Source organism: Saccostrea cucullata, unplaced genomic scaffold (genome assembly GCF_032062105.1).
Source record: "Saccostrea cucullata isolate Sc308-1 unplaced genomic scaffold, CSIRO_AGI_Scuc_v1 ctg6262, whole genome shotgun sequence".
Classification (NCBI taxonomy): domain Eukaryota; kingdom Metazoa; phylum Mollusca; class Bivalvia; order Ostreida; family Ostreidae; genus Saccostrea; species Saccostrea cuccullata.
The window spans coordinates 64,002-78,073 of record NW_026937722.1 but is presented as its reverse complement, the minus strand read 5'-3'; the positions used below and the strand labels follow the sequence as shown (position 1 = coordinate 78,073).

Sequence of the window (14,072 nt, the reverse complement as noted above, 5' to 3'; positions counted from 1 at the left end):
CTTTGACACTATAATATTTTCTGTTAATTTATATTTTTCATACAATTTATATAATTCAGTACATTTCAGGAAGTTTTCAAAAATTTGAATTTTGTGGGGGCAAATATATGCAATATACCGCATATAGTTCTTTGCAGCCCTTCACCGGCAATGGTGACGTCTCCATATCAGTGAAATATTCTGGAGAGGGACGTTAAACAGTATATAATCAATCAATCAATCTATCTATTAAGATATTCAGAACAAATAAACAACTATACAAATATACAACTATATATTCAAGAAGTGGTGTAAATCAGATGTGGATACTTAAAAATTCTAAAGAACTTTTGGACAATTTGAAATCACAAGACTTTACAAAAATCAACAGCTTAAAAACTTACGAATTTTCAACTTTCTACACAACAATTCCCCACGACAAATTAAAATCCAGGCTTTTTGATATCATTGACAGCTGCTTCTTCAAAAAAATGGAAGTCGTAAATTTACTTACCTCGTCATTGGTCATTTGAAAAATTATTTTTGTTAAAACAGATTCTGATTGCACACATAAGTACTCTGAAGTTGACATCAACAAGATGCTTGAGTTTCTGATTGACAATATCTATGTGGTTTTTGGAGACCAGGTATTTCAACAATCTATTCGAATCCCCATGGGTACAAATTGCGCTCCGTTATTAGCAGACTTATTTTTATATTCATATGAAGCAGAATTTATGCAAAATCTTATGCGTGAAAAGAAGAAAACACTTGCTGTGGCCTTCAACTCGACATTTAGATATATCGACGACGTATTGTCAATTAATAATGATAATTTCCATTCCTACGTCGGCACGATATATCCTGGTGAGCTTGAGATAAAAGATACCTCAGAGTCCGACACTTCTGCTTCATACTTGGATATTTTACTTGAAAAAGACACTAATGGTAATCTAACAACCAAGCTATATGATAAACGAGATGACTTTAACTTTTCTATCGTCAACTTCCCTTACTTATGCAGCAATATACCGTCATCACCTGCATACGGAGTATTGATATCTCAGTTGATTCGATACGCAAGAGCATGCTCTACGTATGAACAATTTCTTAAACGAGGTAAATTATTGACAAGCAAGTTGATGAAACAAGAATATCAACAGTCTCGTTTAAAGTCATCATTTCGTAAATTCTATGGTCGATACAATGACCTTGTCAGCAAATACAATTTATCATTGAATGAAATGCTGACTGACGTTTTTCATACCAATTGTTAGTCCATTATTTATACACTGAATTGACGACGGATTTTTTCCGTTATTTCCTGATATTGACAACGAGCACACGGCGGGTGTGACCGGTCGGCAGGGGATGCTCACTCCTCCATGGCACCTGATCCCACCTCTGATGTTTCGGAGGTCTGTGCTTGCTCTGCTCTTATTTTGTATATTGTTAAATGGACGTTGAGATTGAATACTGTTCGTTATTTCCATATCCTTCTCGTATCGTATGAAAGATGATAGTCGAGGGTTTGAATCCCACTGTGTGACGTGAGACCGGTCCTTCGGATGAAACCGTATATACCGAGGTCCCATGTTGCAAGAGGAGCTGGCACAAAAAAGATCCCTCACTGCTCTATGGTCCTAAGTGCCGTGTATAGAGCACAATTTGCAGCTCTCCACCGGCAAGGGGTGGCTTAAAAAATACGGACGGTAAATAACACACAGACTATCAATCAATCAATCAATCAATCAATCGAAACTGATATCGCAATGGATGAGCCATTCGTTGTTATAACATGTGAACAAACCATAGCAGTTCTATATATCGTTTGTACGTGAAATTCTATGACATTTTTTCTGAGGTCTAGTTTATCAATTGTTTCAAAAAGTATTAGCTTATCCAAAAGATGTAAATCCAATTCTAAAACTATATATATATATATATATATATATAATTGTCTTCATAAACAGAACTTTTTGCTATTCTATCTCCTCTTTTGAACTTCATTTGAAAACATTTATTTTGAAAGTTGTGACCAAGAAGTTAAACATCGCTCTCATTCACAATAAAGAGGTCATTCAAATGAAATGCTTTTAAAATTGTACATGGAAAAACAGTACATGTATCATAACAATCAACATTCCATAGTAAATTTTCTCATATTACATTTTCTGGATTGCCATCTGATTAGCAAAGCGCATCAGGTGTTGTCTAAACACATTTATAACAAAATATATAATATACTGTAAAATCACATATTTTCGAGGAGCCAATTTTTCGTGGTTTGGAAAAAAAAAGTAAATTGGTTCATGGGGAATTAAATCCTTGGTTGAAGAATTGTTCATTATTGATATATTTGTAAAACTGCATTTTGTGGTGAATATAAATTCACTGGCTCCTTCACACAATTGAAACCACGAAAATTAACCCCCAATGAAAATAAGTAATTTCACAGTATTTTAATTATTTTTCATCTCTCCCTCTCCGACGATGACAAAAATTCTTATTTATGTTATTACACAAGTTGTTGACAACAGCAACTATATCCGGTAATATTAAAACTATTATAGTAAAACTTATTAGAAAGACCCCAACACTTCCTATCTGTACGGCGCTGGGGCGAGATTCGTAAACACTGATCAAGCTTCTGTTATAGGCACTGGTATTTGATTTATGTACAGATAAATTCTTCTTCATCTCTTTTATCCATTCTGCAAGCATATCATTGGTGATATAGCTTCTGAGTCCCTTTGTTGTATCTAAAAAATCAAAACAAGCCTTAATTGAGCGGCTTATTTTTAGATTTTAAATTAAATTATAATAAAATTGAAAGAAATTATACCGGGTATGTTTATTACATTCAAAGAATTCATAAAAAGCAAATAATTATCCCTATGAGATCGATTCGATTATGCTTAGGAATTATTTTAATTTGTGGGGATAATTATGTTCATTGTAAACAAAGTTCTGTTGGTTTTGAAATATTGAAAATTCCATGATCCTGTACGTTGACAGCAATCGTGCATGGGTGAGAGACTTTATGAAGAGGGGTGACCATAAAATTTACAAACATTCGTGTCCCAAAAATACTGATGATATACTCTGTGATCAATGTTCTTATTAAGTATGTACATGTAACTATTTTACTTGCAAAACTAAACTGCACTTATAAAATATAAATCCAGGCAAATATATTCTGATTAATGTGAAAATATAGAGCACCTTGACACTGCAAACTGGTATTGGTCCACTTTCCAGACATACATGCTATTTTATTTTCAGCATTTGTTGGTCTGTATCCATAGCGACATGCATACATGGCTACGTCATTCTCAACTAGATAATCAGCATTTGTTATGTTAGGAACTGAGCCGCATAATGACGCTGAAATTATAAAATGGGATACAGAAAGAAATACTCTTTCTTATCAATAGTTAGCTGTCTTTATCATTAAAAGTAAATTTGCCATTATTTTTGCGAGTTTGTTTTATTAACGTGCCAACATAATTCTAGAAACGTTGTTTTGAAGAAAAGACAAATATATAATATCAAATTATAAAAATGTCTTTTGAAATGCAGATAACAATAGATTATTTGTCTTTGTTCCTACATGCATAAGTCTGGCGGCAATCTCGGAGATGATTGATTATGCAAGGTGAAACCCTAATTGAGCGATGATTAAATGATCCGCCCTAGCTAGGACAATATAAATCATGTTTTTATTTTCTGATAATCAGAAATCAGACTGATGTGTCGCCATATGTGTACTGTGAAGTATAAGTAAAAGTTGAATCGTTACTGTGTTGGGCAGGCTCGGAGCGCTCGCAAAATCCTGACTTGGGTATTCATCGTGACAAGACATTTGAGAAATTTCAACCTTAGCAATAAGGAGCAATACGGGGGCGTCAGTGTTTCACATACGAATCTTGTTAAGCCCTCGTAATCGAATATTCCAGGGTATATAGGTTTTGCCCTGTCTCTCTGTCTGCTTCAACTTTGTACATAGATTTTTGACAGGGTGGGAGTATAGCTATCATATTTCACTGGCGGATTCCTTGTGACCTTTATTTGAGTACCACCAAATTTGACCACGTCTTGACCTTGAAGTTTGACCCAATTGAAACTTTTGATCAATTGGTGCTTGGGCTTTTATACTTCACATAGGATTCACTGTGGCAAGACCTTTTGATAAGTATAACAATTCTTTACCTTTTGACTTTGACCATAAATCTTGACCCACTTTCCAAAACACTTTAATTTAATATTAGCCATAGTATTTAAACAATTATTACTAGGGCTTCATGTTTCACAGGAATATTTCTAGACCTTCCTTTTGATACCAAATATTTCATCTTTTGACCTTATAGTTAGACTTGCATTTGAGAAACCTCAGCCTTTGCATCGGTGTTTCACATTTCGGTTCTGTTGTTTGCATATTCTATTCGAAAATGTAAAGCATGAAAGTACAAGAATTGTCAATTATAAGACCAAGAGCCTCCTGACTTTCTATATACATGTAGACATACTTAGCAGTTGATGTCATAATAACGTATATTATAATTTATGTTCTAGTTGTTTTTCCTATACAAATAACTTTTCCTTTTCACAGTATCAAACCACTAAAACATATTTAGTACTGTAACTTTATGTCAATGATATTACATATGTATAATTATTAAGGTAAAAAAACACTCAGCATATAAACTGTCAAAACAAAGTTTTCTTTTTTTAATGGTACTGAATGACAAGAAATAGTGAAATCCTCCTACCATAGCAGGTGAAGTTTGTTTTCTGCCAATCAGATTGTAAGCAGCTTATTGAGTTGGTTCCAGATTTTGGACGAAAACCCTGACGACAAGAATATAAAGCAACATTCTCAGAGACCATGACATCAGCGTTAGCAATGGACGGTGGATCAGGACAAGATTCTGTATAGAATACATTGTGCAATTACTATAATTAGTTGATATTGGTAAATATAGTATACAAATATATTTAAGTAATAACTTACAATTATGCCTACTCTTATGACTTACAATACTTTAAGAATATCCTTTGGTGCATACCATTAATACAATATTTTGTAGAATATATATTTATGATTTTTGAAATTTAAAACAAATGGGAACATAAAAAAACATTATTCATATCATACGATTTAAGACACAGTATTTACATGTGCAAAATGTATAAAGATCTTAATCCTTACTTATACATTTAAAGTCAGTGGACGGCCAGGTACTGTTTCTGCACTCGATGACGTCAACTGTATTTTTCATAGCGAAATATCCCTTTAAGCAGTGATATTTTGCTCTATTGTTCTGAACAAAAACTGCTGTACTTTCAACTGCAGGAGGTGTGGAGCAAACAACTTCACATGAAAAAAAAGTTTCAGGATTTTATTTTATTAAAATCCTGTTAAGAAATGGTTTTTTTTTTTCAATTAGTGATATAACTTTCACATTTAAGAAATAAGGTATCATTTTTAAACATCTATCGGGATATAAATACGGGTCGGTCACGAGATTAAATTCCATAAAGCCCGAAGGGCTTTATGATGAATTTAATCTCGTACCGACCCGTATTTATAGCCCGATAGATGTTTTAAAATGATACCTTATTACTTATATTTACATTTGTGATCGACAACATCTGTCGATCACTAAGCTGAATTTCTGATTGCAACACGTTTCCATACATTTTACATTGACCTACATAACGCCTGGTTCAAAATGACGTAAGCACAAAACAAAGTTCCATGAAATCTAAATCGTTTTAATGATAATTAAGCTCAAACACAAGGTTTCAACAAAGACAGTAAAAGTTACTCAAAATTTTATAACTATAAAACTGTTTTTATGCCGCAAACGGTGATTTAAAAGAACTTGTTAAAAACGTGTGCGCTTTGGGGTGCGCAATGTTACAGTTGTTATGCGCCCTTTCACTTTTGAAAATTGAACACGCAGTTGTTGAAGACGGATTTCGAAAGATATTCTGTGGACATTACTGAGTTAAGGGAAGCCTGAGGTGGAGGGACTTGAAGAACAGAGCTGGAGACGACAGAATTAGACAAGTCATTCATTGACACATCACAAGAAGCAGATAAATCTCCTGGAAGTACGGACATCGCAGAGGAAGTAGCGGTAGAATTACAGGAGGGTAAGGGACAATTTTGACTGGTATTTTGATCGGGATTTGTAATTGTTGACAAACATGAGCTCACTTGACGCTTCTGTTGATTTGATAAATTCCTGTTTTAGGTTTTCAAGGACGCCTCGCTCCGATGCCCCGACATAAACATTATTTGCCGTGCTTGGAAACCTGCATCACTCATGGCTGTGATGGCTGTGGCACGGAGGCAGTGTGGTGTGTAGGTCCTCAAGCATTTTGACGATTTACATATATCGGCCATGAATCCAGTGAAAGACCTTTTTGCTAAAGGTTTAGCACTGTACCACACATCTTGCAGACCAGGAAGAGAGAGAGCTTCCTTGAAACAGGTATTGAAAAGGTATGTAGCATTTTCATCTGTTTTGCTTATCAGCAGCTGAAGCATTTTAATTGGACATAATTCATTCTCTGGAATTTCATACATTCTTTTGTCAGAAGGAGCCTCATGACATCCAATGCCTCCCTGGAAATTTTTTTGTTGTGTTTCGTGTCTGAGGGTGGCATATTCCAGGCCATTTTCATCTTTTGAGAAATTGAACGAGTCCTTGCGGATCTGATGGTGGAATTCTAAGCCACGGGAAATGAAATGAATGGACAAGTTGTACCACACACATTGTCGGAGAACAACAGGGGAGGATGAAGCACATTTGAAATAGGTAGAGATTCTCTGTAAATCCTCAGTGTGGATTACTTCTTTGTGATTTGTGGCCCTTGATGCCCCAGTTTTTGTCATGCATTTCAACATCCCATCAAGGGTATGATTGGCAGATTTAAATTCTTTGTCTCTGACGACATCAATTGACCTACCCAAATCCTGCAGGTGTCTATTTATGGCAGATCGGAGACTTTTCAAAGAATTTTTGTGGTAAGTTTCCGCTTGTATGTGAGTAAGTTCTACGGATCTTTTTTTTGATTCTTTGGGCTTTGCCTCGCAATAAAACTTCCTTAATCTGTTTGCTAGAAAGTCTGCAGTGACTGTCAAGAAGTCGAGATGTTCGCCAAAGACTTCCAAGTGCCAATCTAAAAATTAATTGGAAATATTTCTTGCAGTGTTTGATTTTTTTATTATATAAATATTTCTATATGCGTTCATTTATTTGGGTTTTTTAAAACAATTTTCCTCAAATTTTTGCATGCCTTTTGATTTTAAGTTTTATTATAATTTAACTCTTTTTAAAAAAGCATTTTTAATTTGTTTATTGTTACACAGAGTCTCAGATACAGATTCATTTGTGTTGCATTTGTTGGGTATAGTAGTTTAAATGTCATGTTTGTCATTGTTAGTAGTGAGTGTGTCTGTCTGTTGTACACATATATAATATACAACAGAACATGCACTTGTCTCTCTTACAAGGACATATTTTAGTCATCATAGATTAATTCTACTTAGTTTTTAACTTTTCCTAAATAATTATTGTTTTTACTTTTATGTTTTTACTTTTAAGCATGATTTTGTGGTCATAGGGTAAAATATTGACAATAATTTGATTTGACTTTGTGAAATGTACCTTGAAATAACTTGATCCCCCATTTTGTGTTTCTTTTTGTTGATGCAGATTGCCTTGAATCCTGGAAATTCTGCAATTCATCCCCAGAAACAGATTTGAATCTCTTTGCTGGTGGGGGTGTAGGAACAGGCACCCCGGGACATGGCAGACCCTCCATATCTGAGACTTTCAGTTCCTGTTCCATTTCTTCAGTTTCCTCAACACTCAGAGGTGCCATAAAGGAAAGGTCTAGTGATGCAAATATGTCATCATCTAGCAGAAGGTATAATTCTGCGTCACCCATATCAAAATCGCCAAATTCAGCCATTATAGAGACTAGAGTGACCTGGGGTCAGTGTAGCAGACGGGAATTTAGAAAAACATAAGTAAGAAATTGTTTTGTAGAAATGTTTTATAATTGTTCGAAGTCCACTGCTGTGATTACAAATAAAATCATAAAAGCAATCTGAGATTTTGGTTAATCTATTTTAGACTTCTGCAACAAGCGGATGAGATCGATCAATATTGAGCATTGCCTTAGTAAAAATAGTGCCAAATCCTAGTTTTCACAAATATTGATACGCACATCTATGAACTCCTGACCCCCTACTGGTATTTATATAGTTATAGATACGCATTGCTTTTAATAGTGTTATATAAAGAAAAACATTTGCAAATGTAAATATATTCTCATATATCCACAAACGTGTTAAATACCTCTACAGAACATTGAAGTAAAAGACCATGCACCCTCTACACAGTTAATCATGACGTCATCTGAACTTTCAGTGTATCCAGGTTTACAAGAGTACAACGTCTTACTACCATTAGTCACTCCTTCAGATAATTTATAAGCATTGTCAATGTCAGGAGGGATAGGACAATCTGCATTGAAATATGTTTTCATAATTTCGAATTCAATCCTTGGAGAAATACAGTGGTTGGGATAAATGACAACGAAATTGGAACAAAGAATATGAATTAAGCTAACATTTTCTGTATTATTAGTTCATAATCTAATTTAGGTTTTCGAATGGATTTTATAAAATGAAAAAAAGTTACAGTTTTTAGCAAATTTTGCAAAGAAACCTTGCAATATTGCCTAGATGAAAATGTTATACCTGTAGAAATGCATCTAGTCTTTGAACAATCAGGGGAGCACAATTCTGTAACATTACAAGGCGTGCCTACGTAGAAAGAACTTATATTACTTGACAAACAGAGGTAATTCTTTTTATTCTTAGGATGTTCTTTTACATCTACATGTAGTCTCATTATCCATTATCTGGGAGTTTTCACTAGATTGATAGGAAAATGAATTTGATGTTTTTGCATAGCATTTCATCTCTAAATTCTTCATTTAATCAAATACATAATACCTGTAATGTCAATAACTTTAACGATGACTTCAACAACGTCACTTTCTTGATTACTTTGCCCGTCACCCCATTTTTCACCCACGTAAACCAAATGTCCATTTGTATTTGTCGGGGATGGTCTCCAGAACATAACCTCTGTCTCATTGTATCCGTATATTATAGCTCCATATGAGTCATTAGAGGTATCAATCATGGCGCTACTGCCAGCGTGAAACATGAATCCCTCGTTGTTTGGAGATAATACTTTTATCTGATAGAATTAAGCAAGAAAAAAGTGTATAGAAAACATGGAACAAGGTATATGAGATGTAATTTCGATTGTTTTCATATTTACTTACACTGACCATATATCAACCCATTAATTCTTTTTTTTTTACATCAGATACATTCTCAGTTACGATTTTAGAATCACAATTATTTGATCATTTGCTTCACAGTTAATGAATTACTTGTATTAGTATTCCATTAAGGGGAAGAAGGACCTTTACCTAAAAAAAATACCTGTCGTTCAATTTTTTTCATATTTTGTATATCTCTAATTTAGTATGAGCCACATACCTTAAAGCAGATATATCAATAGGTTTCTAAGCTTATTTTTGAGATATTAAGCGACAAATACTATGCCCAATAGTGTCTAAGTGAAGTTTTGATTCTCCATGTTTCTAGGCCCATTATTCGTTCCATAACGGAATTTTTTCAGCATAGATAAAAGAAATATGTCAGAAAATATGTGTCTTTTAAAATATTTCAGAGTTTAAGTAGGGTTAAAAATTCGTAGAACCAAGATTCTTTTGTCATGCCGCATCCGGAGATGGAAAAGTACGTACTATTTAAGACAATTCAAAACAACAAAAAATTAACTTGCAAAAAAACCTATCATTCAATATTTAAATATTTACGCTGAAATGCAAGTTCGTCATGTTATTGATTAACTGTAAAAATATCGATTAGTGAAGCTGAGCTCAATTTTGCACAGGGCACAGTTAAACAAGACATGAGCATGAATAAAACGTGTCATGTTTACATTTCTCGAGTACGGGAAAACCCAACGATGACGTCACACATATGCAAAATAAGTGAAATAAGACATACCTAGAATATATTTCCGTCAACAACCATGTAAAAATATCTTTTGTGTTCTCTTATTCACAAAATACCCCACCATGTATCGATCATGAGCCGTTTTTATGATATTATACTAACCTGTTTTACCGTGTCTACATGTAACCGTAGTGTACTATGAGATCTACTACGACGTCATTGACTCATTGGACGCGCGTGTAGGGAAACGGAAGAGTGGATCAATCTATTCCGTAATTTGATAATATTTGCAAGAAAGTTTTAATGTTTTTATATATTTTAATACAAGATGGTGAACTCCAAGAAACAGTCTAAAATTACACACGTACTGTGGTTTAAATCTTGTTTTGTACATATTTAATCAGAGATTATGACGTAATTAAATTGAGTCAGGTGACCATACATCCTTCGTCCCCTTAAAAACTCCAAATTTCTTTCATTTTGATATAAAAAATACAATATAGACCTATTTTAATCATAGAAAAAAATCAACATATTAAGGAAAGAGTTTAACAACTCACTCAAAATCAAAGTAAAATGTTAAAACTAGCGTAAACGATAGAATCTGATATGACCTGTTTAATGTTGGACTATTTTTACATGCCTTAAGACTTACCAGAACAGAAACGAACGCTGAATCTAAACTATACACCGAATCCAGGCTTACTCGCTCGACAGTGTTTGTGTCGCTCTTATCCAGTGTAAATTGTGTTGAGAAATGCTTATTACAGGAGTCCAGTGTCCAGGCCTGGATATACAAGCTAGCAGTGACGTCTTTAAAGCTCTCTGCTCCCCATCCATCGAATGCACAAGCCAAATAATCTGGAGAATGTAAAATCTACACAACCCCAGAATGCTTCCATATACAGTAAGTATCAGCTTTTCTAGTCCAGTGGTTCTTGATAAGAAAAGATGTTCTCTATATATTTCAAATTTAGATTCCCTATTGTGACCCCTTGCTATCCCGGGGTCATGATTTGAACAATTTAGAATTTGCACTACTGAAGGAAGCTTCCACATACGTTTCAACTTTTCTGACCAAGTGGTTCTTGAGAGGATGATCTATACAGATTTTTTTCTAAATATTGCAATATAAAAATTGATTCTCTATTTTGCCCGCCCTTCCCCCGGGGCTATGATTTTAATAATTAAGAATTTACACTACCTCACAATGTTTCGTACAAGGTTTAATAAAAATTCTCCTTTCTTGAAAAGAAATTGAACTGTTAAAACTTTACGGATGGATAGCTCGACAGAAAAGTGATCAGATATGCTCACTTGAGCTTTCAGCTCAGGTGAGCTAAAAAAAAAACTCGAAACAAGTAACCATCTTTTAAAAAATCAAAATATATGATGAAAGATTTTTATTTTTTTTCTTAAATCTAATAGTTATTGTTATGATAGAGCGATAACTACGTTTACAAAGAAACCTTACCGGACATAGACCAAAGACGGATTTTTTTGTCATTAAATGCAAAAACAGTCCCGCAGATAGTTTGATGATTAAAGACTTGTGAATTAAATGTCACACCTACAATAGAATGCCATAAACAAATATTTAAATGGATCGTCTTAGGTCTATAATGTAGAGTACAAAAGTTTACAAACTGAGAAAAATTGGGCGTGGAATTATATCATTCATGCAAGAACAATGATCCTGGATAAACAAAATTTCATTGGTTCTTTGAAACTGTAAAACAGTAACTTTTACATGTGTATATATATTTTTTAACTTAATAAATATGTAGACAAAATAGTTGTTCATGGGGATGTAAAATTATCGTTAAACGTGGAGCCCGAAATCGTACATCAATGATTCTACAGAAAGTGTGAAGGTACAATTTGGCCAGACTCACCTGCTGCCTCGGACATATAGCCATTGTCCATTTTTAACTGAACAACAACAAAATCTGGGGTTTTCACAAGTCCATGTGTAATAGTCTTATAACTGTCTCCTGGTTTAAAAAAAGCAGGAATAATCAACATCTTATCTACAACTTGAATGAATTACAATAAAAAAGTATGTAATTAAGATGTAAGAATCTGTTTTCTAAAGCGGTGGTCAACACAATTTCTTCAATTCCCGCACGATAATGATGACGCCCGCGGTTTTTTTTTTACTGACTTAAAACATAGCCAGCGCATATTTGTTTATTGTACACCTTTTAACAGTAGTTGTATATTTGCATTAGTAATGGAGTGTTAAAAGACGTGCACTTAGGTTTAAGTGGGAAAAACTGCTTCTTCGTACACTAGCTCGCTCTCTCTCTCTCTCTCTCTCTCTCTTGTTACAAGGGACTGTGACACATGGAATATTATAATTCACTTCGTGATATCTTACATAAGTTATTTTTGTGAATACTAAATTCCGTCACGTGGCTTTTAAGAGGCATGTGTTTACGCCTTACAACTTATTTTTTCAAGTTGAGCATATGGTAAAACATTTCATGGATAGATTTATAGGTACATGAAATTATCAAAAAATATAATAAACTAGATGAGAACTCGTTGCGAGCAACGAGTAGGTCTTCCGTTGAATTTCTCGATAAGATGAGATGTGATTTTGACTGAGATATTCGTTAAAAGAGAATGATATTAAGTTTTCTTTCATTAAATTTTAAGTTTCTGATTTTTATCACGATTATCCGAATATCTTTTGTTCAATATGGCTTATAAAAATACTCCCCCTTTTCGAGACGTAAAGCATAAAAAATATTGTATTTTGGCCCCTTGCGACCCCTTATTACGAGGGTTGTTCGATAATTATTGAGACATTGTGTATATGTTGCTTTCTAATTAATATCTTTCGATGAAATTTTGCATGTATGTTTGACATACACTAAGAACTAATAAAAGCATGAAATATTCTACAAATGTCAAATATTTTCTCTACAATGGTATATAAATGCGTCGATACTAGGTGTATCCGGAACAGTCACGAAATCAGATACTGGAAATATGCAACAACAATGTTCTAACTCTTCGTGGATGAATAATAAGAGCGAAAATAATTCAGTTTAAGTGTATAATTTTTCAACTTTATTTCAAATTCATGTAATGCAGCTTTGATAGAATTTTGATCAGAAATACGGAGATCGTAAAAAAAATAAGCGTGGTAGAGAAATCTGCTAGCAACGACAAAATTGATTTTGACGTCAAGGGCGGAACAGCCAGCATACCTTAAATTTGGTGTAGCGCACTGTAAAACTCTTTTCCAGACTGAACGACCTGCTAAAACAATCACAAAGAGAAAAAAAGATGTCTTATAGTTTCTTATTTCATTGATATACATTTTTCTTTACAATTAATTTAACCAGAATAAAATTAAAAGCCCCGGACGACCTTGAGATTTAACGTACGGTATTAATATCCTTACGGTATTAAACCCGCGTTGCATAAATTGGCACTGCATGATTCTAAGTAATCCTTTACATCAAATGAAAAATTTTCACTGAGGCAGAAACAGCACACATCTTTAAAGAATAGTATAAGAAAAGAGACTATTTGATTTTTGTAATGTTATATGTAATAACAAAGAAAGACGAGTATTAAATGCTTTTCGATCGTTTCACATGCGAAACCATCTAGGACAGACGTGACGTTAAATGACGTAGCGATGCTGCTCCGGGTCGCTAGACATGTGCATGTTTATTATTTCACTGAAAGCTAATTATCATAGGAATTAGAAATTTTGCATAAGTGTTTTATTCATTCTTTATAACATGTCGATGAATTTTCATGAAATTATCTCCGTCCTTTAAGGAGTAAATGTAATTGTCTCAATAATTTCCGAACAGCCCTCGTACGTAAGATATGACCAAATTTTATAATATATTGTTGCAAATCGTGAAGATGAATACCTTTGCTTCTGTAATGTGTTACAAAATAGTGATCATTAAAGAGGTACAGATGCAAGATATTTGTCCCCTTTAAGCCCCTCATTTAAGGAGTCATGCCCTTTTTCTTGATATCA

General features: G+C 33.9%; 1 protein-coding gene and 1 long non-coding RNA gene across 3 annotated transcripts; one reads left to right on the top strand and one right to left on the bottom strand.

Annotated features, from left to right (window-relative positions):
* Positions 1-2,024: 2,024 nt before the first annotated feature.
* LOC134248727 (uncharacterized) lies at positions 2,025-12,253 on the bottom strand. Its single transcript, XM_062731126.1, has 10 exons — positions 11,956-12,253; positions 11,535-11,630; positions 10,716-10,921; positions 9,020-9,269; positions 8,762-8,827; positions 8,358-8,525; positions 5,192-5,353; positions 4,752-4,910; positions 3,205-3,366; positions 2,025-2,741 (listed from the first exon to the last, which is right to left on the bottom strand). The coding sequence occupies exons 1-10, from the start codon at positions 12,083-12,085 to the stop codon at positions 2,446-2,448; spliced, it is 1,695 nt and encodes a 564-aa protein (XP_062587110.1). The 5' UTR covers positions 12,086-12,253; the 3' UTR covers positions 2,025-2,445.
* LOC134248728 (uncharacterized) lies at positions 5,891-8,065 on the top strand. Of its 2 annotated transcripts, XR_009988115.1 has the most exons (4): positions 5,891-6,141; positions 6,243-6,493; positions 6,589-7,018; positions 7,710-8,065. It is a non-coding gene; the product is annotated as an uncharacterized LOC134248728 (long non-coding RNA). The 2 variants fall into 2 exon arrangements; XR_009988114.1 differs by lacking the exon at positions 7,710-8,065 and having other exon boundaries at positions 5,894-6,141; positions 6,589-7,286.
* Positions 12,254-14,072: the final 1,819 nt, after the last annotated feature.